The sequence below is a fragment of the Tamandua tetradactyla genome, chromosome 15 (genome assembly GCF_023851605.1).
Source record: "Tamandua tetradactyla isolate mTamTet1 chromosome 15, mTamTet1.pri, whole genome shotgun sequence".
In the NCBI taxonomy this organism is placed as follows: Eukaryota; Metazoa; Chordata; class Mammalia; order Pilosa; family Myrmecophagidae; genus Tamandua; species Tamandua tetradactyla.
Window position 1 is genome coordinate 80,218,956 of NC_135341.1, and position 25,763 is coordinate 80,244,718.

Genomic DNA, 25,763 nt, shown 5'->3' on the forward strand with positions numbered 1-25,763 from the left:
GAGGGGCCCTGGCTCAGCCACGTCGAAGTGAGAGGAAGGAGCGAGCCACAGGCCCGTGTGTGACTGTTTAGCCCACCATGGTCCTGCCCAGCAGTGGGCTGGCAGTTCTGCTGTTTTAAGGAGCTCTAGCAGGTTGGTTTTCCAGCAGTGAAAGTGAACCCACAGTGGTCTGTTGAGAATACTCGCTGTGTGTTTCCAAGTCGTTGTTCTTTTATTTTTAAAGTCTTGGGAAGTGAGACTGAGAACTCCCAGGGCAGTCTTGTTTGCCACAGTGCTCTTTACTGTCTCACACAGTACCTGGAATGGAGGTGCCCAGAGAGGATAAATGGAGAACTCACTTATTCAGGGAATTGAGCCATTTTCTCCTCTAAAAAAGTATTGAAAGGTTTTTTGGGTTGGACTCAGACTCAGGTTCAGTTAACGTGGTGGTCACATGGGAATGCATCTTTAGTGGCTGCTTTGCAAACCCAGCAGGGACAGAACTGGCCCAGGCCCTTTCCCACCCTGTACCTGGAGAAGGCAGCTTGTCATCTGACCTTGAGTACATCTGCCTTTTTCTTTCCAAAGCGACCGTCTGGTTCCTGAGCTCGACACAGTTGTCCCTTTGGAGTCTACCAAAGCCTACGACATGCTGGACGTCATATACTCTGTAAGTGCTGCACTCGCCTGGCTTTCCTGTGCTAGGTTAGCACTTTGACCTTGTGGAAGAACTGCTGGGCCCAGTGGCCTTGATGTCAGGTTGCCCAGGCTGGGCATGGGACCAGGGGCTTCTGAAGAGTGTGCTCTGGGAAGAGACCCTTGTGGCTCAGATGGACTTGAGGACTGGAAGGAGGGCCTGCAGAGGAGGGCCTTGCAAAGGAGCTCGGAGATTTGCTCAGAGAAGGGGGTCATGTCCCCAGAGTATGGAGTGAGGCCAGTGTGGCCCTTTGTTAGGCACCTTTGTTTGGAGCTTTATGCTCAGAGGGCATTTGTGTTTCTAGAGAAAGGAAAGTACATGGGTCATCTTACAACAAGTTTGGCATGGGGTGGGGGTGGCTTTGGGAGGGAGAGATCTGTGAAGGATGGGAGCCATTCTACCTTTTACCTGGTACAGGAGATTCCTGGGTCATTAGCAGATGGGAATAGTATTGGGGCAAACTGGGGGCATCCGTAGATGGCTGTTGTCTCCCTTGCACCCGCACACGCCTTATGCTTTCAGTAGTCCTTGGCACAGCCTCTCCCTAAGCCCTAGCTCTCCCGTGATCTGTTCCTTCTCCCTGTCTTACCCTTTGGGGAGCCAGCAGACATGGCCAGACCCTGCCCCTCCCCACTGCTGGATTCTGCAGCCTCCTTTTCTGCAGCATCTTTTTAGCTGTGGCCAGGCAGTTTTCCTCCTTGTCTCTGGAGATCAGGCCCACAGAGGCTGGTGAAGCATGGTTTTCAGGATCTGGTGGACCAGGTCTACATTCCAGCTCTAGAGAGCAGTAGCTGTTCCACCCAGGCAGGTTACTGCACTTCACTCTCTGGGCTTCTTTTCCACATCTGCACTCCCCTAGGCTTGCTGTGTGTTAACTGAGATGCTGTGTAGGTGTGCACTGAGTGCCCACCAGGTGGTCGGGATGCAGTGTGTCTGGTCTGACCCTTGTCACATGGCAGCGCCCACCCTTACTTCCTCTCCACCAGCACGTTCTCCTCCAGCCTCAGCTTTCAAGACTCTGCCAACCTCCCACAGTTGTCCTTATCTTTTCCCACTACCCCTTGGCCTCATGGGGGCCTCCAGCCCTCAAATTTTCCATCTCTCCTGAGCACTCGGCGCCTCCTAGCCATTGCTTTCCTGGCCCAGCCTGGACTCAGCTGGTCTGCAGTCAGCAGGTATTAGTGGCCAGGTGCTGTTCTCAGCGCCGGTGCTAGGTGGACACCGTGGTGGACAGAGCCCCTTCCTCAGGGACCACATTTAGGGAGAGAGAGCAAGAGTTGTTGCTGGGTAGGCATAGAATTTTGGAAATTAAAAAACACCAAAACATATATGGCTTGAATAGTTTTAGGTCCAAAAAAGTGTTGTGAAGAAGGTAAAATAGGGTTCATCATTTAAATTTCTCCATTGCCAGCACCTTTGATTCTCCTGCCCTGCACAAACCCTCCCCAGTTCAAGTGTCAGTCAGGCGTGGGCACTGCCCCTCGGGCGGAGCTCCCGGAGGAGGCCCCCGTAGTCCTCCCTCGGTGGAATTTGATAACTCACTGCCCCGAGGGCCTCTTCACAGCACCTATTTTAATCCTCTTTACATTATATAAGAGAAACTGGGCAGTATGTGGTCTTTGGTGTGTGGCTTCTTTCACCCAACATGTCTGTGAGATCTGTACATATGATTGCATCAAGTTAGAAATTGTTTCATTTGGGTTATTTCCAGTTTTAGGCTGTTATAAAGACTTCAGATAAGAAGATTGTATTACATGACTTTTGGTAATAAACAATACATTTTTGTTTGGTTCGTACCTACATACCTGACTGAAGATACCAGGTCATAGGGCTTTTGTACCTTCAGCACACTGGCAAAGAGTTTTTCAAAGTGATTATGTCAGTTTATACCCCACCGGCAGCATGAGTTTCCAGTCACTCCACATCTCCACCAACGCTTGGCCTACAGCACACTGTTTGAATTGAGACTTTTTAGTTCTTGAAATCTGGTAGGAGTTCCTCCTGACCTTTTTTCAGAGTTTTCCTGGTTAGTCTTGGTTGTTTAGTTTTCCATATAGACTTTAAAATCAGTTTGCCTTGTTCAAGAGTGGTGAGGGGTGATAGTAAGGAATCCTGATGTTATTTTTATTGGTATCCTGTTAAATTTAGGAATTAAATTGAGGACATGACATCCTCATGAATTTGAAATGATCTAAAAACATACTTTGTATTTTCATTTGTTGAAGTTTACTTTTTTCCCTTGAGGGATGTTTTAAAGATTTCCTTTTATAGGTTGTTCACATTCCTTAAGTTTACTTGTTGCTATTTTATCTTTTTATTATTAGGATACATGGGATTTTTTTCTGTTATATTTGCTAACTCTCTTTTTAGGTATGCATGAAAGCTTTTGATTCTTTTTTTTTTTTTTTTTTTGGTGTGCTATGTGGTGGGAGTCATAGTTCATTCTTTTTCTATGTGAGTATCCCTTTATTGCAGCAACATTTGTTGAATTTTTTTGGAAGTACACAGGATAGGAATTGAACCTGGGTCTCCTGCATGGCAGGTGAGAATTCTATCGCCAAACTACCCTTGTACCCCCTATTGGTTCTGATTATCAGTTTTATAGCCTGCTACCTTATTAAGTCCTCTTTATTTTTTGTTTTGTTAGTTCTTTTGTGTTTTTTAGATGTACCAGTGCATACCATCTACATATAAATAGTTTCATATTTTCCTTTCCAATATTTTTTATCTATTATTTATTCTCTTGTCTAATTGCCTTGGCTGCACCTCCATATATATCAAGTGCGATAGGTAATCGTTGTAATACTGGGCATCCTTGTTCTTATTCCTAATTTTAGTGAGACTCCCATCAGTGTTTCTTAGTTACGAATGAGAATGGCTTTTGGACTGTGTTTTAATATATATATTAAAAAAAAATATAAATATATATATATATATATATATATATATATTTAATTTTTATTGATAAAACCAATCAACATACAATATGAACATTCTTTTTCATCACATAGTTGTATATTCATCATCATGATCATTTCTTAGAACATTTGCATCAATTCAGAAAAAGAAATAAAAAAACAGAAAAAAATTCAAACATACCATACCCTTCACCCCTCCCTTTCATTGATCACTAGCATTTCAATCTACTAAATTTATTTTAACATTTGTTCACCCATTATTTATTTATTTTTAATCCATATGTTTTACTCATCTGTCCACAGGGTAGATAAAAGAAGCATCAGACACAAGGTTTTCACAATCACACAGTCACATTGTGAAAGCTTTATCATTATACAGTCATCTTCAAGAGACATGGCTACTGGAACACAGCTCCACATTTTCAGGCAGTTTCCTCCAGCCTTCCGTTAATGCCTTAACTAAAAAGGTGATATCTGTTTAATGTGTAAGAATAACTCCAGGATAACCTCTAGGCTCTGTTTGGAATCTCTTAGCCACTGACACTTTGTTTCATTTCTCTCTTCCCCCTTTTGATTGAGACGGTTTTCTCAGTTCCTTGGTGCTGAGTCCCAGCTCATTGTAGGATTTCTGTCCCACGTTGCCAGGAAGGTCCACACCCCTGGGAGTCATGTCCCATGTAGAGAGGGGAAGGACACTGAATTTGCTTGTGTTGGCTGAGAGAGAGAGGCCACATCTGAGCGACAAAAGAGGTTCTCTTGGGGGTGACTCTTAGGCCTAATTTTAAGTAGGCTTAGTCTATCCTTTGTTAAGTTTCATATGAACAAACCGCAAGATTAGGGGCTCAGCCTATTGCTTTGGTTGTCCCCACTACTTGTGAGAATATCAAGAATTCTCCCCCTTTCTCACCATTCACCGAAGGGGACTTTGCAAATACTTTTTTATTCACTGTTCAAATCCTTCTGGGATTTATCAAGGCATCACTCTGGACAAACCTACAAAACCTCATGCCCTACTCAAGGTTCCATGTACTTAACGGTGTTTAATTACGCTGTCTGCATAAGTTATATTAGGAAATGCACTAATCACTGCTATTGGGGGGAAGGAGTGGCATTTTGATAACTTCTCTGTTCTTTAGATACTCTTGTTTAAAGTGCATCTCTCTGGGGTCAGCTGTGGTAAATTATATTTTTTTATAAATTGCCCATTCCTTCCAGGATTTCAAGGTTAGGTACATAGGATTGTATATAGTAGGCTTATCACTGTTTCAGTGGTTGTTTCCCCTTAGTCATTTCTTATTTTAAGTCTTATGTTTTTCTTTATTAGGTTACCTAGTGGGTAATCTGTTTTTTTTTTGATTTATTACAAAGAATTGCCCTTTAAATTTAATTAACTGTTTTTCTTTTTTAAAACTCAGTATTTTCTGCTTTTATATGGGTTAATTTCCTCTTTCTGCTTTCCTTTGGTTTAACTTTCTGTTTTTTTCCCTCAAACTTTTGAGTTGGAAGTCTAATTCATATTCTGTTCTTTCATTTTTATAGATAGATGTTTAGGACCATTGCAGAAAATATAATCGCATAGCCAAATGTAATTGCAGGGAGGCTGGGTGTAGTTATTTAGCTGTTTGGCCATCATTTCTGTTGTAATGGCAGAAACGGAGGCTGGATTTTTGGTGGATATGTGGCAGTCTCTGCCACATCCTTTTAATATTTTAAAAATAAAATAATTGATATATACATAGTAAAAAATTTTTTTTAATAATTTTTTATTAATTAAAAAGAAATTACAAGAAAGAAACACAAACATCCGTAATATATGCTCATTCCATTCTACATATATAATCAGTAATTCACAATATCATCACATAGTTGCATATTCATCATCATGATAATTTCTGAGAACATTTGCATCAATTCAGAAAAAGAAATAAAAAGGCAACAGAAAAATAAAACAAAAACAGAAAAAGAAAAAGAATTTTTACATACCATATTCCTTATCCCTCCCTTTCATTGATCGCTAGTATTTCAAACTGAATTTATTTTAACATTTTTTCCTCTATTATTTATTTATTTTTTTCCTGAATCTACTATGTGCTTTTATTTTTTTATCCAATTTTTAAAATTTTTTTTAATTAATCAAAAAAAAAGAAAAGAAATTAACACAACATTTAGAAATCATTCCATTCTACACATGCACTCAGTAATTCTTAGTATCATCACATAGATGCATGATCATCATTTCTCAGCACATTTGCATCGATTTAGGAAAAGAACTAGCAAAACAGCAGAAAAAGATATAGAATGTTAATATAGAGAAGAGAATTAAAATAATAATACTAATAAAATATATATATATATAAAAAGGAAAAAGAAAAAAACAAAAACAGAAGATACAAACAAACAAACAAAAAACCATATTTCAGGTGCAGCTTCATTCAGTGTTCCAACATAGTTACATTACACTTAGGTATTATTATGCTGTCCATTTTTGAGTTTTTGTATCTAGTCCTGTTGCACAGTCTGTATCCCTTCAGCTCCAATTACCCGTTATCTTACCCTGTTTCTAATTCCTGCTGGTCTCTGTTACCAATGATATATTCCAAGGTGATTCTCGAATGTTGGTTCACATCAGTGGGACCATACAGTATTTGTCCTTTAGTTTTTGGCTAGACTCACTCAGCATAATGTTCTCTAGGTCCATCCATGTTATTACATGCTTCATAAGTTTAGTCTGTCTTAAAGCTGCATAATACTCCATCGTAGGTATACGCCACAGTTTGTTTAGCCACTCGTCTGTTGATGGACACTTTGGCTGTTTCCATCTCTTTGCAATTGTAGATAATGCTGCTATAAACACTGGTGTGCAAATGTCCGTTTGTGTCTTTGCCCTTAAGTCCTTTGAGTAGATACCTAGTAGTGGTATTGCTGGGTCGTAATCCATTCTGCCATTCTATGTCTTTTGATTGGGAAATTCAGTCCATTACCTTTTAGTGTTATTACTGTTTGGATAATATTTTCCTCTACCATTTTGGCTTCTGTATTATATATATCATATCTGATTTTCCTTCTTTCTACACTTTACTCCATACCTCTCTCTTCTGTCTTTTCGTATCTGACTCTAGTGCTCCCTTTAGTATTTCTTGCAGAGCTGGTCTCTTGGTCACAAATTCTCTCAGTGACTTTTTGTCTATAAATGTTTTAATTTCTCCTTCATTTTTGAAGGACAATTTTGCTGGATATAGAAGCCTTGGTTGGAAGTTTTTCTCTTTTAGTAATTTAAATATATCATCCCACTGTCTTCTAGCTTCCATGGTTTCTGCTGAGAAATCTACACATAGTCTTATTGGGTTTCCCTTGTATGTGACGGATTGTTTTTCTCTTGCTGCTTTCAAGATCCTCTCTTTCTCTTTGACCTCTGACATTCTAACTAGTAAGTGTCTTGGAGAACGCCTATTTGGGTCTATTCTCTTTGGGGTGCGCTGCACTTCTTGGATCTGTAAATTTAGGTCTTTCATAAGAGTTGGGAAATTTTCAGTGATAATTTCTTCCATTAGTTTTTCTCCTCCTTTTCCCTTCTCTTCTCCTTCTGGGACACCCACAACACGTATATTTGTGCGCTTCATATTGTCATTCAGTTCCCTGATCCCCTGCTCAAGTTTTCCCATTCTTTTCCCTATAGTTTCTGTTTCTTTTTGGAATTCAGATGTTCCATCCTCCAGTTCACTAATTGTAGCTTCTGTCTCTTTAGATCTACCATTGTAGGTATCCATTGTTTTTTCCATTTTTTCTTCTTTGTCCTTCACTCCCATAAGTTCTGTGATTTGTTTTTTCAGATTTTCTATTTCTTCTTTTTGTTCAGCCCATGTCTTCTTCATGTCCTCCCTCAATTTATTGATTTGGTTTTTGAAGAAGTTTTCCATTTCTGTTCGTATATTCAGCATTAGTTGTCTCAGCTCCTGTATCTCATTTGAACTATTGGTTTGTTCCTTTGACTGGGCCATATCTTTAATTTTCCGAGCGTCATCCATTATTTTCTGCTGGTGTCTGGGCATTTGATCAGATTTCCCTGGGTGTGGGACCCGGCTGGTTGAAAGGTTTTTCTGTGAAATCTCTGGGCTGTTTTTCTTTTCCTGCCCGGTAGGTGGCACTCGTGGCGCTTGTCTGTCTGCGGGGCCCACCAGTAAAAGATGCTGTGGCTCCTTTAACTGGCCAGTCCGAATCTTGCAGTCAGCCCGGGAAACTGCGCGTGGAGGGGGTGGATCGCCGGCCGCCGTGGCTTGGGGGACTCCGGTCCAAATTGCCCAGCTGGCCCGAGACGCCAAGCGTGGCGGGAGGGCCCCACTATCCAACGTTCCCACTCAGACCGGGGAGCCACGTGCGTGGAGGGGACCCCAGTCGCCAGCCGCCCCGGCCGGGAAAACACGCGCCCCTTGGATATCTCACCGCAGCGGATTCTCCCTGCCCCTTCAGCCGTTCCAGAATGGGGTACGCTGTCTTTTTGGTCTCTGTTGTGGCTCCGGGAGCTGTTTCGTATTGTTTCTGTTTCTTTAGTTGCTTTTCTGGAGGAGGAGCTAAGACCCGCACGTCTTACTAAGCCGCCATCTTCTCCGGAACTTGTAAAAAAATTTTAAAGTACAGAAATATATAAAGTGGAATGCAAATCTCTCCTCCACCTTCTTTGTCAGAGGTTACTGTTATTAAGTTTATTATATCTTTCCAGAAAAAAATGCATATGTCAACTATATATATCTATCTTTTACTTTTTAACTCAAAGTAGATTGTATTAGACACACTTTTATCCCCTTTCTCCCTTTACTTTCTTCCCCTGTCTGTAGATTTACCTTATTTATTGTAATGATGATCTCATACTCCACTGTATGGCTATACCATAATTTATTTAAACATTACTGATGGATATTTAGATTCTTTACAGTTTTTGTAGTTTATTACAAGCACTGTTGCAGTAAACATCTCTGTGTGTGTATGTGTATTTTAGTATATTTTTGTGAGTATATCCATTATAGATACAGAATTTGGTCAACTAGAATGCATATTTGAAACTGTAAATTTAGCTGGCCTCCTAAATTCAAAACTCTCTTTACATCCTCTCAAAACTATACAGATCAATAAGAAGAACAAATAAAACTACCATTCCTATGCCTCTGGAAGACAGGATGCTATGAACTTCAAATAACTGTAAATAGAACAATAAATAACAATTTCTAGGAGAATTATATCTTCAGGACTTACTACAGTTCTTGGTGGAGAGAAATTGCACAGAAGAGAGAAAAAAGTATTGAAACAAACTTGTTCCAAAAAAAGAGAAAGTTCACTCTAAAAATACTGAAAGAGAGGCTTGTTAGATCAGAACAGTGATTTCAGGGAAGGAAGTCCTTCCCTTCTAGGGAAAAAAGGGGTCAAAAGGAAGGGAGGGGCATCTTTGGTGATCGTGAAGTAACTTTATGTATCTGCAAGACAACCAAAAATCAAAGGACATACTTCCCTCCCCTCACTGCCCTCCCTAAAATCAAGCCACCCATTAATTAAACTGCACTTTGCTATAGTGCTCTTGAAATTGTTCACCATTCCAAATTGTGAAATGCAGGTACAAGTAGTCTTCCTTTATATACTTTAAGAAAACCAAAAATAAGAATTAATCATTTTAGTTGATGAAACTCCCCCCACTGTAAAAATCAACCATGAAGTAGATTATCATATTCCAGTCTGAAATCAGTAGCTTCCAATAAGCATTTGAAAATATGAAAGTCAGAAATTCAGAAACTAATGAGAGCATGAGCAGAAAATAGGAAGAAATAAAATTAGAGTTGAGTAAATTCAGAAAGCAAGAGAAAAAGATAAAATCATATGATAAATGAAGACAAAATTATAAGGTACTTAAGGGAGAATAGATTTGAATGGAAAGTTAATGAGCATGGGAGAAAGATGGGAAAATAATCAGGAGGATGAAAATAAGATAGAGAAAGCAGTGCAAAATGTCAGAAAGTGGTTAATGTGGGAGACAGGAAAAGAGGACCAAAAGTACATATAATTGTAGTCTCTGAAAAAGAAAAATCAGCTGAATAGAACAAATATTTAAAACTCAAATCCACGAGATTGTTCTAGAAATAAAAGGACCTTAATCTAGATAATGAAAGTTCCCACTGCGTCCCTTTCCCTGGGGAAATTGCCAGAACAATTAAATGTGAGAAATTATTCAACTATAACTATTATGTTTTTTTAAAAAAGAAAAACTCCCAGGGACTTCAGGTGAAAAGATCAAGTAAATTGCTCAAACAAGGAATTAGAATGGCATCAGACTTGTGAAAAGCAGTATATACAGAACAAACCAACAGTTGCATACAGAGCAAGCCAATAATAGAAAAGCATTTTCAGGAGACTCAAGGAAAGAGTATATGATTAAGGATTTTATATCTAGCCAAGCTGAACTTCGTGTATTAAGACTATAGAAAACTAGTTTTAAACATGTAAGAATTGAGAAATATACCAGAGGATGAGCTTTATCCAACTAAGGTATGATGGGAAATTTCAGCAAAAGGGAAATTACATATCTTCCAAAATAACAAAATACATCACATAAAGAAACAGCAAATTTAACATGTGTACACACAGTAATTATAACAAAATAATATGACAATAAAAAACAAATGCCATGTCAACAAATGTGAGTGGGCTTAACTCATTTATTAAAAGAAAAAAATGTTCAACTTAAGCTCCCCAAGCACGACCAATTAATTATATGGCATACACAAGAGATACTTAAAGTGATTCACAAAGGCTAAAAATAAGGGATGGGCAAAGGTGTACTAGGAAAATAAACAGTATGAAAACAGTGTTTATGATCCTTATATCAGACAGTGTAAAATTCAAGCCAAAATGTATTGACCATGACAAAGAACATTTTCAAATGCCAAAAGCTGCAATCACAATGATGATCTAAAAACATAAATATTTTTGCACCAAATAAAAGAATAACCACCTTTATAAAGCAGAAACTATAGGAGATCCAGTAACAGGAGACTTAAACACACCGTTCTCAGAACAAGGCAGCCAAATGAACGCAAATAAGTATGATGCAGGATACCTAAATAACATAATCAATGTGATATATTGAGATATATTTTAGACTTAACACCCTGGTAATAAACAATAAACCTTATACTCAAGGACCCATTGAACATTTACAAAAGTTGAAGATATATTAGGTCAGAAGGAACATCATTAAATTCTGTAAAGCAGAAATATTACAAAGAACACTTATCAAAACAGGAAATTAATAACAAAAAACAAAAGCACCTTCCTCCCTGGAAATTAAATGTCTTCTATTAAACAATTTTTGGTTGATGGTGGGAGTGGGGGTAGGGGCAAACAAAAGTGACAGAATTTCTTTAAGTAAAAAAAGATAATGAAAATGGTACATATCAAAACTTATGGAATACATTTAAAGCAATGAGCAGAGGAAAATTTATAGCCTTAAATACTTAGTAAAAATGAAGGAGGGAAATAAATTAAATTCCCAGCTCAAAGAGCTATGAAAAAGATAACAGATTATTCAAAAAAAATCTCAAGAAAGGATTTAATAATGTTAAAAGCAGAAACTTAAGAAGCTGGAAGAATAGATGTAATTAATAAAATAGAGCAACCATTAGCTGTCTTAACCAAGAAAAAAGGGTTGGAAAGCACAAATGCAAATATGAAGTGTAAAGGGGAATAACCATTAAAAGGGAGAAAATTTAAAATCCTCAGAGATTAAATGAAATGGACATTTTCCTAAGGAAGCATAGTTTACTAGAAATTGACCCCACTAGAGGTAGAAGGCGTAAACTAATCAAATGATATAGAAGGAACTACTTCACACACAGAGACTTCCAAATTCTTTTTATGATGCAAGTATAACCACATTGATACCTCTTCTGGGTTGAGTGTGTCCCCCAAAAAGGTATGTTTAAGTCCTAACCCCTGGTCCCGTTGAAGTCAACTTGTTTGACTTGTAATTAGATAAGGTGTAATCTAATTAAGATTATAATTAGATTGAAGATGTAATTAGATAAGGTGAGGCCACACTGGGTTGGGGTGGGCCCTGGTCCCATGTGTGTGGTGTCTTTACAAGAAGAGGTCTGGATGTACACGCACACACAGAGCTGAGGCAGAGAAGGCCACGGCCTGCCAGTGGGCCACCAGGAGCTAGGAAGAGGCTGGGAAGGGCCCCCCTGCAGGTCTCAGAGGAAGCAGGGGCTTTCCAGCACCTGATTTCAGATGTCTGCCTCCAGAACTGAGACAACATAGTTCTGTTCCACCCTGTTGTTGGCACTTTATTGTGGCAGCCCTAGGAAACTAAAACAATACCTGAACCTGCAAAGACAGTACTTAAAAAGAAAATTTCAAATTAGTATCACTTAACAATATTGATGACACTATACCAAATAAAATATTAGCTAACAGACTCCAGTGCTACGTTAAAATTATACATGATGGCCAAATGGGATTTATTCTAGATTAGCTCCCTATTAGGGAATCTAGAAATAAAATATACTGTATTAACAGATATAGAGGAAAAAATACTTTGATTATTTTCATAGATGCTGAGAAAAGCCTTAGAAAAAATTCAGCATTCATTCCTGATAGAAGCTTTCAAGAAAATAGGAATTGATAGATACTTTATTTTTATGGAGACAGCTTTCTGTTTGTTTATTATAAAAACATGCCGTATGGATCCTTAGATTCTACAGTAAAGTTACTTGATTATTCTTTATGGTAGCTTTATAGAAACTATAAAACAGACTGGGTAGAAACTCATTTTTCCATGTTGATTTGAATTAGTGAATCATGCATTGCTTAGAAGGGAAAACTGCACTAACCCTTTCAATATGTGGCTATTTTAAAAATAAAGGACACAGATATCACACTAGATGTCATTCTCTATCAGGGGTGAGCAAACTTGTTCCGTAACGGGTCAGCAAATAAATAATAATTTAGGCTTTACAGGCCATATAGTCTGTCACAAGTATTCAACTCTGCCATTGTACAAAAGCTGTCATAGACAGTACATAAGCAAATGAGCACCGCTCTGTTCCAATAAAAGTTATGAACACTAAAATTTTAATTTCATATAATTTTTGTGTGTCAAAAAAAAATCCCTTTGAATTTTTTTTTAACCATTTAAAAATGTAAAGACCATTCTTAGCTCACAGGCCCTTTAAAAATGGAGTAGGCTGGATTTGACGTATAGGGCTATAATTTCTGGAGTGAAATAGGGCTATAGGGCTGTAATTCCCCCTGGTCTAATTATATATTCAATTAGGTAACTTCTACTTCATTATTAAAACTGAGAGAACAATAATGTAGACTTTGCTTAAGGCTTTGTGTAAAATGCTGATGTACAAATTTTAAGTCAAAATTTCAAAAATTACCTAAGTCAAAATTAAATATACTGCAAGAGGAACAAACTGGCTAAGTTTCATTTATTTCTTAATGTCACATCTGTACAACTCTCATACATATAAGAGGAAACACACCTTGGTTTTTACAGTAGCATCTGGCTGCATTTCCAATGATAACAGCAAATGCAAGTTCACTTGGAAATGTACATTTATACAGCTTATATAAATTAAAGGGCGCTTTACTGTGATTTGTGATAGTAAAAGCATGATTTGACATGACTAGATAGACCACTTCCATTTGGCTTAATATAAAATATACTCAAATCATTTAAAAATGGCCATTTGGGAAATGGGCCAGTATATAAAGCATTTGTCAGTAAAATTTAACCATTTTTCCTTTTAAAAAATAATCTTCTAACTTCAAACCTTTGTTACTGAAATATCATATGGGTATACATTATGGTAGCAAGAAAAAAATTTGCTATGGGTTTCATTCTTAGAAACATGGCTAATTTTTTAAAAATGTGTTCATGAAGTGATAACATGATTTTTATTAAAATATCAGATGAAATTTTTTTCTTTCTGAATTTTAATAAGTTAGGTTGCTTTCAGTCACAAAAAAAGAAAAAAAGAATAATCAGCCTGAGACTCACTTGATTATTTAATTAAAACCTATATTTGTAGTTTCTAAAATGTTGATCCACAGGGCACTTTCTTGTTACCCGTGTGTACCAATGAAAACAAAAGGGGGAAAAAAACCACTGCCATCCCTGTAAAAGGAATGGATCCTTTCCTAACATTCTTTAAAAATACACACTTTATAATCCTTATATCTCAACAAAGGTGTCAGTGTTCTAATAAATACAATGGTTTATTTTGTTTTCCTCACTATTGAATCAGTGTCCACAAACTACCTGTTATATGCTCTCTCTGTTTTGGATTTCTCCAGTGCTTTGTTCATTGTTTTTTCATTTTCTCCTCTATATTTGGGACAGTCCCACTTGCCCTTTCGTTTATGATTTAGTCCCAGGAGGAGAAATGAAACCACTCAGTGGGGCACTCATCATTGTCCCAGCCTCTCATTGCCCCACGGCAGACCTGGCTGCCGGGACAGCACAATGCTTCGATGCTTCGTTTGGGTCGGTGGGAAGGTCCGCAGGGGATGCTTCCCTCTCTGCTCTGGCCTTAGAGCGTTTTTTTCTTTGATGTTTTTGCTTTCTTCTCCTTGGGCGTTCCTGAGGTGATGGCACCTGATCATGATTATCCATTCTCTTGATCCTCATCGTTGTGTTGTCGCCGAGATCTTTTATTTTTGAGCTTTTCTGCTGGAGTGATTGCCTCATTCTTGGACTTACCTTCGCTAGTTTTGCCACTGTCACCAGTGGTGTCATTGATCTCATGATGAGCCTCAAAAAGTTCCACGTGACTGTCCACTTGTCTGGTCCGGTTCTCTGGTTCCATCACGGACTCAGTCTGAGTCTTCTCATCGCCCACCTCCTGGCCCCGATTCAGGCCCTCTGAATGCAACGAGCGCTCCCTTCTCTGTACGGTTGACTGCGCGCTTGCACAGCTCATAATATTCATCCAATTCCCTTAGAATTCATTTCGGGGAGTGACAGAGGCGGAAGTGTCGCGGATCCCGCGGCCACCAGGAGGGGGTCCGTGCAGCGCAGCCGAGGGCAGCGTCCTCCGCCAGCCGCCAACCCTTCGGGCAGGGAGAAGTGGATCCCGCAGTTTGTGGGCACAGCCTCCGGCCACCGAGGCCCAGGCAGGCGCAGGCAGCACCGGCCGCTCTCTCTGGCAGGGTGGCCCGAGCTGCGCAGCCCACCCGTGCCCCCGGCCCCCGCGTGCCCCTACCAGCACCATTGCTCTGCGGCCAGAAGTCCGGCACTTTGTTCGTGTGATAAAATGTGGTGCATGCCTTTCAAAAGAGAGAGTTCCCCTCACATCAGGAGCAAGGCAAGCTGCCTGGTCTACACCACCATGTAGCATTGTACTGGAGGTAGGAGCAAGTGCAGCCAGGAGCACAGCCTTGGAAATGAAGTTAAGCTGTGTAGATGGCATGTTAGTGTCTGGGGAAACTCTGGACAATCAATGACAAAATGAACTCAACTTATTTAGAGAAGATAAAAAATTAACACACAAAAATCAATAGTTTTTAAAAAAATTTATTAATTAAAAAATTAAGAAACCAAATAAAACATCAACATATATAATCAGTAATTCACAATATCATCACTTAGTTGCATATTCATCATTGCTTAGAACATTTGCATTAATTCAGAAAAAGAAAAAGACAATAGAAAAAGAAATAAAACGAACACAGGAAAGAAAAAAAAAGATTATACCTACCATACCCCTTACCCATCGCTTTCATTGATCACTAGCATTTCAAACTAAATTTATTTTAGCACTTGTTCCCCCTATTTATTTTTATTCCATATGTTCTACTTCTTTGTTGACAAGGTACATAAAAGGAGCATCAGATATAAGGTTTTCACAGTCACACAGTCACATTGTGACAGCTGTATCATTATTCAATCATCCTCAAGAAACATGGCTACTGGAACACAGCTCTACATTTTCAGGCAGTTCCCTCCAGCCTCTCTATTACATCTTGAACAAGAAGGTGATATCTACTTGATGTGTAAGAATAACCTCCAGGATAACCTCTCGACTCTGTTTGGAATCTCTCAGCCATTGACACTTTGTCTCATTTCACTCTTCCCCCTTTTGGTCGAGAAGCTTTTCTCAATCCCTTGATGCTAAGTCGCGGCTCATTCTAGGGTTTTTCTCAATCCCTTGATGCTTAGTCTCAGCTCATTCCAAGATCTCTGTCCCACGTTGCCAGGAAGGTCCACACCCCTGGGAGTCATGTCCCATGCAGAGAGGGGGAGGGTGGTGAGATTGCTTGTTGTGTTGGCTGGAGAGAGAGGCCACATCTGAGCAACAAAAGAGGCTCTCTTGGGGGTGACTCTTAGGCCTAAATTTTAAGTAGACTTGACCTATCCTTTGTGGGGTTAAGTTTCATATGAACAAACCCCAAGACTGGGGGCTCAGCCTATAGCTTTGGTTGTCCACACTGCTTGTGAGAATATCAAGAATTCAACTTGGGGAAGTTGAATTTCTCCCTGTTCTCACCATTCCCTGAAGGGGGCTTTGCAAATACTTTTCCACTCACTGATAGAATCACTCTGAAATTCATCGGGGCATCACTCTGGTCAAACCAACAAAATCTCATGTCCTACCTGAGATTCCAAGTACTTATGGCGTTCAATCAAACTATCTACATAAGTTATATTAGGAAATGCACTAGTCAAAATATAAATTTTGTAACAAAAACATTTTTTGCTTTAGTCTCACACATAAGGTGACATTTTAAAATATTAATTACCATCTATTTTCAGCACCCTGCAATAATGATATTCCTTTGTTCTTCCTCATGCAAAAACATATTTAAAATTTTTACATTGTACATTTCACTATTATTATACACTCCAGGCATTCCTAGATTATACCATCTCAATCTTTAACATCTATCTTTCTTTCTGCTTTCATTTATGTCCCCAGCCCTCCTCACTCTATCATTCTCACATGCAGCTTCATTCAGTGTTTTAACATAATTGTATTACAGTTAGCTAGTATTGTGCTGTCCATTTCTGAGTTTTTATATCCAGTCCTGTTGCACAGTCTGTATCCCTTCAGCTCCAATTACCCAATATCTTACCCTATTTCTATCTCCTGATGGTCTCTATTACCAACGAAATATTCCAAGTTTATTCACTAATGTCAGTTCATATCAGTGAGACCATACAGTATTTGTCCTTTTGTTTTTGGCTAGTCTCACTCAGCATAATGTCCTCAAGGTCCATCCATGTTGTTACATACTTCATAAGTTTATTCTGTCTTAAAGCTGCATAATATTCCATCGTATGTATATACCACAGTTTGTTTAGCTACTCGACTGTTGGTGGACATTTTGGCTGTTTCCAACTCCTTGCAATTGTAAATAATGCTGCTATAAATATTGGTGTGCAAATGTCCGTTTGTGTCTTTGCCCTTATGTCCTCTGAGTACATACCTAGCAATGGTATTGCTGGGTCATATGGCAATTCTATATTCAGCCTTTTGAGGAACCGCCAAACTGCCTTCCACAGTGGTTGCACCATTTGACATTCCCACCAACAGTGAGTAAGTGTGCCTCTTTCTCCACATCCTCTCCAGCACTTGTCATTTTCTGTTTTGTTGATAATGGCCATTCTGGTGGGTGTGAGATGATATCTCATTGTGGTTTTGATTTGCATTTCTCTAATGGCCAGGGATGTTGAGCATCTCTTCATGTGCCTTTTGGCCATTTGTAGTTCCTCTTCTGAGAAGTGTGTGTTCAAGTGTTTTGCCCATTTTGTAATTGGATTGGCTGTCTTTTTGTTGTTTAGTTGGACAATCTCTTTATAAATTCTGGTTACTAGACCTTTATCTGATATGTCACATCCAAATATTGTCTCCCATTGTGTAGGCTGTCTTTTTACTATCTTAATGAAGTTCTTTGATGCACAAAAGTGTTTAATTTTGAGGAATTCCCATTTCTTTCTTTCTTCAGTGCTCTTGCTTTAGGTGTAAGGTCTATAAAACTGCCTCCAATTATAAGATTTATAAGATATTTCCCTACATTTTCCTCTAACTGTTGTATGGTCTTAGACCTAATGTTTAGATCTTTGATCCATTTTGAGTTAACTTTCGTATAGTGTGTGAGATACGGGTCCTCTTTCATTCTTTTGCATATGGATATCCAGTTCTCTAGGCACCATTTATTAAAGAGACTGTTCTGTCCCAGGTGAGTTGGCTTGACTGCCTTATCAAAGATCAAATGTCCATAGATGAGAGGGTCTATATCTGAACACTCTATTCAATTCCATTGGTCAATATATCTATCTTTATGCTAGTACCATGCTGTTTTGACCACTGTGGCTTCATAATATGCCTTAAAGTCCGGCAGTGTGAGACCTCCAGCTTCGTTTTTTTCCCTCAAGATACTTTTAGCAATTTGGGGCACCCTGCCCTTCCAGATAAATTTGGTTATTGGTTTTTCTGTTTCTGAAAAGTAAGTTGTTGGGATTTTGATTGGGATTGCGTTGAATCTGTAAGTCAATTTAGGTAGAATTGACATCTTAACTATATTTAGTCTTCCAATCCATGAACACGGTATGCCCTTCCATCTATTTAGGCCTCTGTGATTTCTTTTTTAACAGTTTCTTGTAGTTTTCTTTGTATAGGTCTTTTGTCTCTTATAAGTATTTTATTCCTTTAGTTGCAATTGTAAATGGAATTCGTTTCTTGATTTCCCCCTCAGATTGTTCATTACTAGTGTATAGAAACACTACAGAGTTTTGAATGTTGATCTTGTAACCTGCCAGTTTGCTGTACTCATTTATTAGCTCTAGTAGTTTTTCTGTGGAATTTTCAGGTTTTCGACATATAGTATTATATCATCTGCAAACAGTGATAGTTTTACTTCTTCCTTTCCAATTTTGATGCCTTGTATTTCTTTTTCTTGTCTAATTGCTCTGGCTAGAACTTCCAACACAATGTTGAATAACAGTGGTGATAGTGGACATCCTTGTCTTGTTCCTGATCTTAGGGGGAACATTTTCAGTTTTTCCCCATTGAGGATGATATTAGCTGTGGGTTTTTCATATATTCCCTCTATCATTTTAAGGAAGTTCCCTTGTATTCCTATCCTTTGAAGTGTTTTCAACAGGAAAGGATGTTGAATTTTGTCAAATGCCTTCTCTGCATCAGTTGAGATGATCATGTGATTTTTCTGCTTTGATTTGTTGATATGGTGTATTACATTAATTGATTTTCTTATGTTGAACCATTCTTGCATAACTGGGATGAATCCTACTTGGTCATTATGTATAATTCTTTTAATGTGTTGCTGGATTCAATTTACTAGAATTTTGTTGAGGATTTTTGCATCTATATTCAGTAGAAAGATTAGTCTGTAGTTTCTTTTTTTGTAATATCTTTGTCTGATTTTGGTATGAGGGTGATGTTGGCTTCATAGAATGAATTAGGTAGCTTTCCCTCCACTTCAATTATTTTGAAGAGTTTGAGAGAGTTGGTACTAATTCTTTCTGGAATGTTTGGTAGAATTCACATGTGAAGCCGTCTGGTCCTGGACTTTTCTTTTTGGGAAGCTTTTTAATGACTGATTCAATTTCTTTACTTGTGATTGGTTTGTTGAGGTCGTCTGTTTCTTCTTGTGTCAAAGTTGGTTGTTCATGCCTTTCTAGGAAGTTGCCCATTTCATCTACATTGTTGTATTTATTAGCATAAAGTTGTTCATAGTATCCTGTTATTACCTCCTTTATTTCTGTGAGGTCAGTGGTTATGTCTCCTCTTCCATTTTGATCTTATTTATTTACATCCTCTCTCTTCTTTTTGTCAATCTTGCTAAGGACCCATCAATCTTATTGATTTTCTCATAGAACCAACTTCTGGTTTTATTGATTTTCTCTATTGTTTTCATGTTCTCAATTTCATTTATTTCTGCTCTAATCTTTGTTATTTCTTTCCTTTTGCTTGCTTTGGGGTTAGTTTGCTGTTCTTTCTCCAGTTCTTCCAAGTGGACAGTTAATTCCCGAATTTTTGCCCTTTCTTCTTTTTTGATGTAGGCATTTAGGGCAATAAATTTCCCTCTTAGCACTGCCTTTGCTGCATCCCATAAGTTTTGATATGTTGTGTTTTCATTTTCATTTGCCTCGAGATATTTACTGTTTTCTCTTGTAATTTCTTCCTTGACCCACTGGTTGTTTAAGAGTGTGTTGTTTAGCTTCCACATATTTGTGAATTTTCTGGTGCTCTGCCTATTACTGATTTCCACCTTCATTCCTTTATGATCTGAGAAAGTGTTTTGTATGATTTCAATCTTTTTAAATTTGTTGAGACTTGCTTTGTGACCCAGCATATGGCCTATCTTTGAGAATGATCCATGAGCACTTGAGAAAGAGGTGTATCCTGCTGTTGTGGGGTGTAATGTCCTATAAATGTCTGTTAAGTCTAGCTCATTTATTGTAATATTCAAATTCTCTGTTTCTTTATTGAGCCTATGTCTAGATGTTCTGTCCATTGACGAGAGTGGGGAATTCAAGTCTCCAACTATTATGGTAGATGTGTCTATTTCCCTTTCAGTGTTTGCCTCATGTATTTTGGGGCATTCTGGTTCGGTGCATAAATATTTATGATTGTTATGTCTTCATGTTGAATTGTTACTTTTATTAGTACATAGTATCCTTCTTTGTCTCTTTTAGCTGTTTTACATTTGAAGTCTAATTTGTTGGATATTAGTATAGCTTCTTCTGCTCTTTTCTGGTTGTTATTTGCATGAAATATCTTTTCCCAACCTTTCACGTTCAACCTGTGTTTATCTTTGGGTCTAAGATGTGTTTTCTGTAGACAGCATATAGAAGGATCCTGTTTTTAAATCCAATCTGCCAGTCTATGTCTTTTGATTGGGGAGTTCAATCCATTAACATTTAGTGTTATTACCGTACAGATAGTACTTTCTTCTGCCATTTTGCCTTTTGGATTTTATATGTCATATCTAATTTTCCTTCTTTCTACACTGTTCTCCACACTTCTTTCTTTTGTGTTTTCATATCTGTCTCTAGTGCTCCCTTTAGTATTTCTTGCAGAGCTGGTCTCTTGGTCACAAATTCTCTCAGTGGTTTTTTTTCTTAAAATGTTTTAATTTCTCCCTCATTTTTGTAGGACAATTTTTCTGGGTATAGAATTCTTGATTGGCAGTTTTTCTCTTTGAGTAATTTAAATATATCATCCCACCGTCTTTTCACCTCCATGGTTTTGGCTGAGAAATCTACACATAGTCTTATTGGTTTCTCTTATATGTGATGGAATGCTTTTCTCTTGCTGCTTTCAAGATCCTCTCTTTCTCTTTGACCTCTGACATTCCGACTAGTAAGTGTCTTGGAGAATATCTATTTGGATCTATTCTCTTTGGTGCACACTGCACTTCTTGGATCTGTAGTTTTAGGTCTTTCATAAGAGTTAGGACATTTTCAGTGATAATTTCTTCCATTAGTTTTTCTCCTCCTTTTACCTTCTCTTCTCCTTCCAGGACACCCACAACACATATATTTGTGCGCTTCATATTATCATTCAATTCCCTGAGTCCCTGCTCATATTTTTCCAATTTTTTTCCCTATAGTTTCTGTTTCTAGTTGGATTTCCGTTCTCCAGTTCACTAATCCTATCCTCTCTCTCTTGAAATCTACCATGTAGGTTTCCATTGTTTTTTCATCTCTTCTACTGTACCTTTCATTTCCATATGTTCTGTGATTTGTTTTTTCAGACTTGCCATTTCTTCCTTTTGTTCATTCCTTGCCGTCTTCATATCCTCCCTCAATTCATTGATTTGGTTTTTGATGAGGTTTTCCATGTCTGTTCGTATATTCTGAATTAATTGTTTTAGCTCTTATATCTCATCTGAACTATTTGTTTGTTCCTTGGACTGGGCCATATCTTCAATTTTCCTGGTGTGATTTGTTATTTTTTGCTGGCGTCTAGACATTTAATTACCTTAATTAGCGTATCCTGGAGATTGCTTTCACTTTTCTTACCTAGGGTTTACTTGCTAGATGAATTTGTTGTCTATCTGTTCTTTGACCTTTAGTTCAGCTTTTTCTGGACCTCTAGTTTAGGTTTTGTTTAACAGAGGATAATTTTTCAGTTCTTGTTTTCTTGTTTCTTGCCCTGCTTATATGGTGCCTTTTCCCTCCCCACCCTTAGGAGGGTCTACATAGGTATTATAGACTCCAGCCGGGTTTTCCCAGACTAAACTGGCCTCCTATCAGGTGGAAGGAGTCACCTGCGTCAGTTTTCCCTGAGGGTGAGACCCAGCAGGTTAAAAGACTTTGCTGTGAAGTCTCTGGGCTCTGTTTTTCTTATCCTGCCCAGTATGTGGCATGTCTGCCTACGGGTTGCACCAGCAAAAGATGTTGCGGCACCTTAACTTTGGAAGACTCTCCCTGCTGGGGGCGTGGTGGAGACAGAGGAGAGGTTGTAGGCTGGTTTTAATGGCCTCAAATTGCCAAGCCCTGGGGTCTAATTTCCTTGAGGGAGGGATTCCACCTGAGTTGGGCTTCACCACTCCTCTGGGGAAGGCACAGGTGGGAGACAGCCCTGAAAGCAGCCCGTTTCTGCCTATTCCTGAGGCAGTTGCAGCCTGAGAAGTCCCGCCGCTGAATCCAGAGGCAGCCAAGCCTCCGTAGAAACAAAGCTACAAATCCTCCGTTTCTTCCCCTTTCCTCTTTTTCCGTTAGCCCAATGAGTGATCTCCACCTTGACCAGGTTCACCTGAGCTGGGGGCCTATTTTTAGTAGTCAGAATTTGTTAATTAATGCCACAATTGGTGTTTGGTTGGACTCAGCCCCTGCTGCTATTAGAGTCTCTTTCCTTTCCCCTCTGGGAAGCAGCCTGTGGGGGAGGGGCACCAGCCACTGTGGCTTGGGGAACTCACGGTTCTGGGGTGCTTGCAGCTGGTCCAGCTGGTCCAGACTGAGGTACGCTGTGTGTCTTGTCACTGATGTGGCTCCGGGGGCTGTCCTGTACTGTTTCTGATATTTAGTAGTTGTTCTGGAGGATGAACTAAAACGTGCACATTGCTAAGCCACCATCTTGGCCGGTTTCAAATCAATAGTTTTTTTTTTTTTTTTTTTTTTTTTTTAAAGGAAAGACAGAGAGAAGGAAGGAAGGATAGAAGGAAGGAAGGAAGGAAGAAAGGGAAACATCTTTAAACATTTTCTTGTTTTATTGTATTTTGTTTTTCCGTTTTTTTGTTACATGGGCTGGGGCCGGGAATCGAACCGAGGTCCTCCGGCATAGCAGGCAAGCACTTTGCCCGCTGAGCCACCACGGCCCGCCAAATCAATAGTTTTTAAATGCATAATATATTATGGTGGAGAAAACCCTTTTACAATAACAGCAAAGAAGACAAAAAATTTATTTATAAAATTAATAGGAAATGGGGCAGGCCATGGTGGTTCAGTGGCAGAGTTCTCGCCTGTCACGCAGGAGACTCGGGTTTGAATCCTTGTGCCTGCTGATGCAAAAAAAAAAAAGGAAATGTACACAAGGTATATGGGGAAAATATAAAAACACTTCTGAGAGAACATCAGCTACTTCCATCCCCTTATCCCATATTATTGACAGCCTGTTCCCACATGAAAAAGTTAGAGTGGCCATAGCCCACATACCCCTAAAGAGTGGGAGAAACATCAAAGGTGATGGTGGAGTTATACAGAGAAGTTAGGGTTTAACAAATGAGAATGAGTGCTGAATCATATTGATATATCTATAGTATACTGCTTTCTACGTAAATTGAAAAGTATAAATGTATCTGCTCATTTGTGCAAAACTTTCTCACACTCATAAAAAAATCAAACTTAGATTGATTATTAAGGGCAGGAGGGAATGTAGATAGGGGAATGATACTCTTAAACTATCTTAATGCCATTCACACAAAAAAGTAATAAAATCAACAAACTTGGGGGGTAACCTTTAAGTTCAAAAAAATCATTTGGGCCTGTTTCAAATGAAAAACTTTATTTTTTAACTTTTTATTGTAGCAACAAATATACCTCAGAATTTCCCATTTTAACTACTTTTAAGTATACGATTCAGCGGCATTAGTTACATTCACAATATTATGCTGCCATCACCAGCATCCATCACCCTAAACTTCATCTTCTCAAACAGAAACTCTGCATCTTTTGAGTGAATAACTTTTGAAGACAATATTTTGACTAATATACCTTTAGTCTGAAGACAGAAATAGCTGTAGAGAAATACTGAATTCTAGTTAGAAGAGTGTTTTTTTTTTTTTGAGGTGATATGGGTTAGCAATTCTGAAGCTACTTTCTATGTATTCTAGGACTAAGCAAATAAATACATTTTGACCTGGGTTTCCACTGTTGGAGAAGGGAGTTACAAATATGGAAAGGAGGAAAACTAGAATGAACCCTGTGATTAAATTGGTCTAGAATTGGAGGTATCAGTATGAACACACGGTTTTTCATAGAGACACACATTTAGAAATACATGTGTTTGTGTGTGTGTGTCTGTTTTTCAGCTCTGTCCTCCAGAACGGCTTAGACACAATGACTCACATATGCCTAAATGGACCTCAGTCTCCTCAAGAAGTGGCTGAGTCCGGGGCTGGGGCAGGAGAAAACACAAGATGACCCTGAAAGTAACGTTGGGCCAGAGAGTAAAGTAGAGCTCAGAATCAATGGAGATGTGTTAAAAGGATATAGGAGCCAGCTGCAAGGAGCTCTCCCTGCCAAATATGGAATAATTGGAACATTAAAAAATGATAGCAAAAGGTTATTATAATGCATAGAATAATGTAAGAATCCATAAATGCATATGTGGTAATTAGGTTCAGGTTGTCAACTTGGCCAGGTGAAGGTGCCTAGCTTTATTGCTGTGAACATGAACCAGTGGCATATGAATCTCATCTGTTGTTGATTACATCTGCAGTCGGCTAGGAGGCGTGCCTGCTGCAATGAATGATGTTTGATTTAATTGGCTGGAAGCTTAAATGAGAGAGCTCAAGGTAGCACAGCCCAAGCAGCTCAGTGTCCCTCACTTCAGCACTTACAGCTCAGCCCAGGCCTTTGGAGATATAGAAAGGAATCACCCCGGTGAAAGTTGTTGGAAATCAGAGGCCTGGAGAAAAGGCCAGCAGAGACCATCCTGTGCCTTCCCATTTAAGAAAGAACCTCAGTTGAAAGTTAGCTGCCTTTCCTCTGAAGAACTATACGTTTTTAACTAAATAACTCCCCTTTTATTAAAAGCCAATCCATCTCTGGTACATTGCATTCTGGCAGCTTTGGCAGACTAAAACATCATACTTATATAAATAAATAAGTAGGAAGTGCAAAGCTCTCCTCACAGTAGAAGGCCTGCTAATAAATGCAGAAGGGAAGATGGAGTTGGAAAATAGCCATTTGGTAACTATTAAGGTAATAATTGAATCAGGCAAGAGCCATCAATGGGTGCTAAACCTAGTGAGTGTAAGTTTGAAGAACAGATTTTTAACATGGTCTCAAAGTACCCCCCCCCCCATGGAATACATATTAATTACAAATGGAATAAAAGTAACCGTGTGGAGAGAAGCTGGGGGAGCGCACCCCAGAAACAAGTGGACTTGACGTGCCTCTTGATATGGTACCCTGAGAGGGTCACTTCTGTGATCTTTTTCCAAAGTGCAGAATCTGAAATTAAACACAAGGTAACATCAGACCAACCCAGAATATGGGTGTTCTATAAAATAATTGGCATGTGTTCTTTAAAGCTGTCAAGGTAGTGAAGGACAAAGACTAAGGGGAAAATAAAATTAAAGGAGACTAAGGGATGTGATCCCTGAAAGCAGCCTATACCAGATTATTGTTTTATTGCTATAAAGGATAATATTGGAAGAACTGGAAAAATTTGAATAAGATTATATAATAGATGGTATTGTATTAATGTTAATTTCCTGGTTTTGTAAATATCACTGCAGTAGCAGAATGTCCTTGTTCTTAGGAGCCACACTTGGGGTTTAGGGGAAAGGGGCATGTGCTCTCACTTATGATTTCAGTCTTTTTAAATTTATTGAGACTTGCTTTGCGACCCAGCATATGGCCTATCTGTGAGAAGGATCCATGAGCACTTGAGAAAAAGGTGTATCCTGCTATTGTGGGGTGTAAT

At 38.8% G+C, this 25,763-nt stretch overlaps 1 protein-coding gene and 1 pseudogene across 2 annotated transcripts in view; one reads left to right on the forward strand and one right to left on the reverse strand.

The window, feature by feature from the left end:
• Positions 1–25,763, forward strand: part of PCCB (propionyl-CoA carboxylase subunit beta) — a 97,904-nt gene that overhangs the window by 55,115 nt on the left and 17,026 nt on the right. For both annotated transcript variants that reach the window (XM_077130210.1, XM_077130211.1), the window contains exon 9: positions 568–649. In XM_077130210.1, coding sequence (XP_076986325.1) covers positions 568–649 — 82 coding nt within the window. The remainder of the gene's footprint in view (positions 1–567; positions 650–25,763) is intronic.
• Positions 13,608–14,624, reverse strand: LOC143658074 (inhibitor of growth protein 1 pseudogene; annotated as a pseudogene).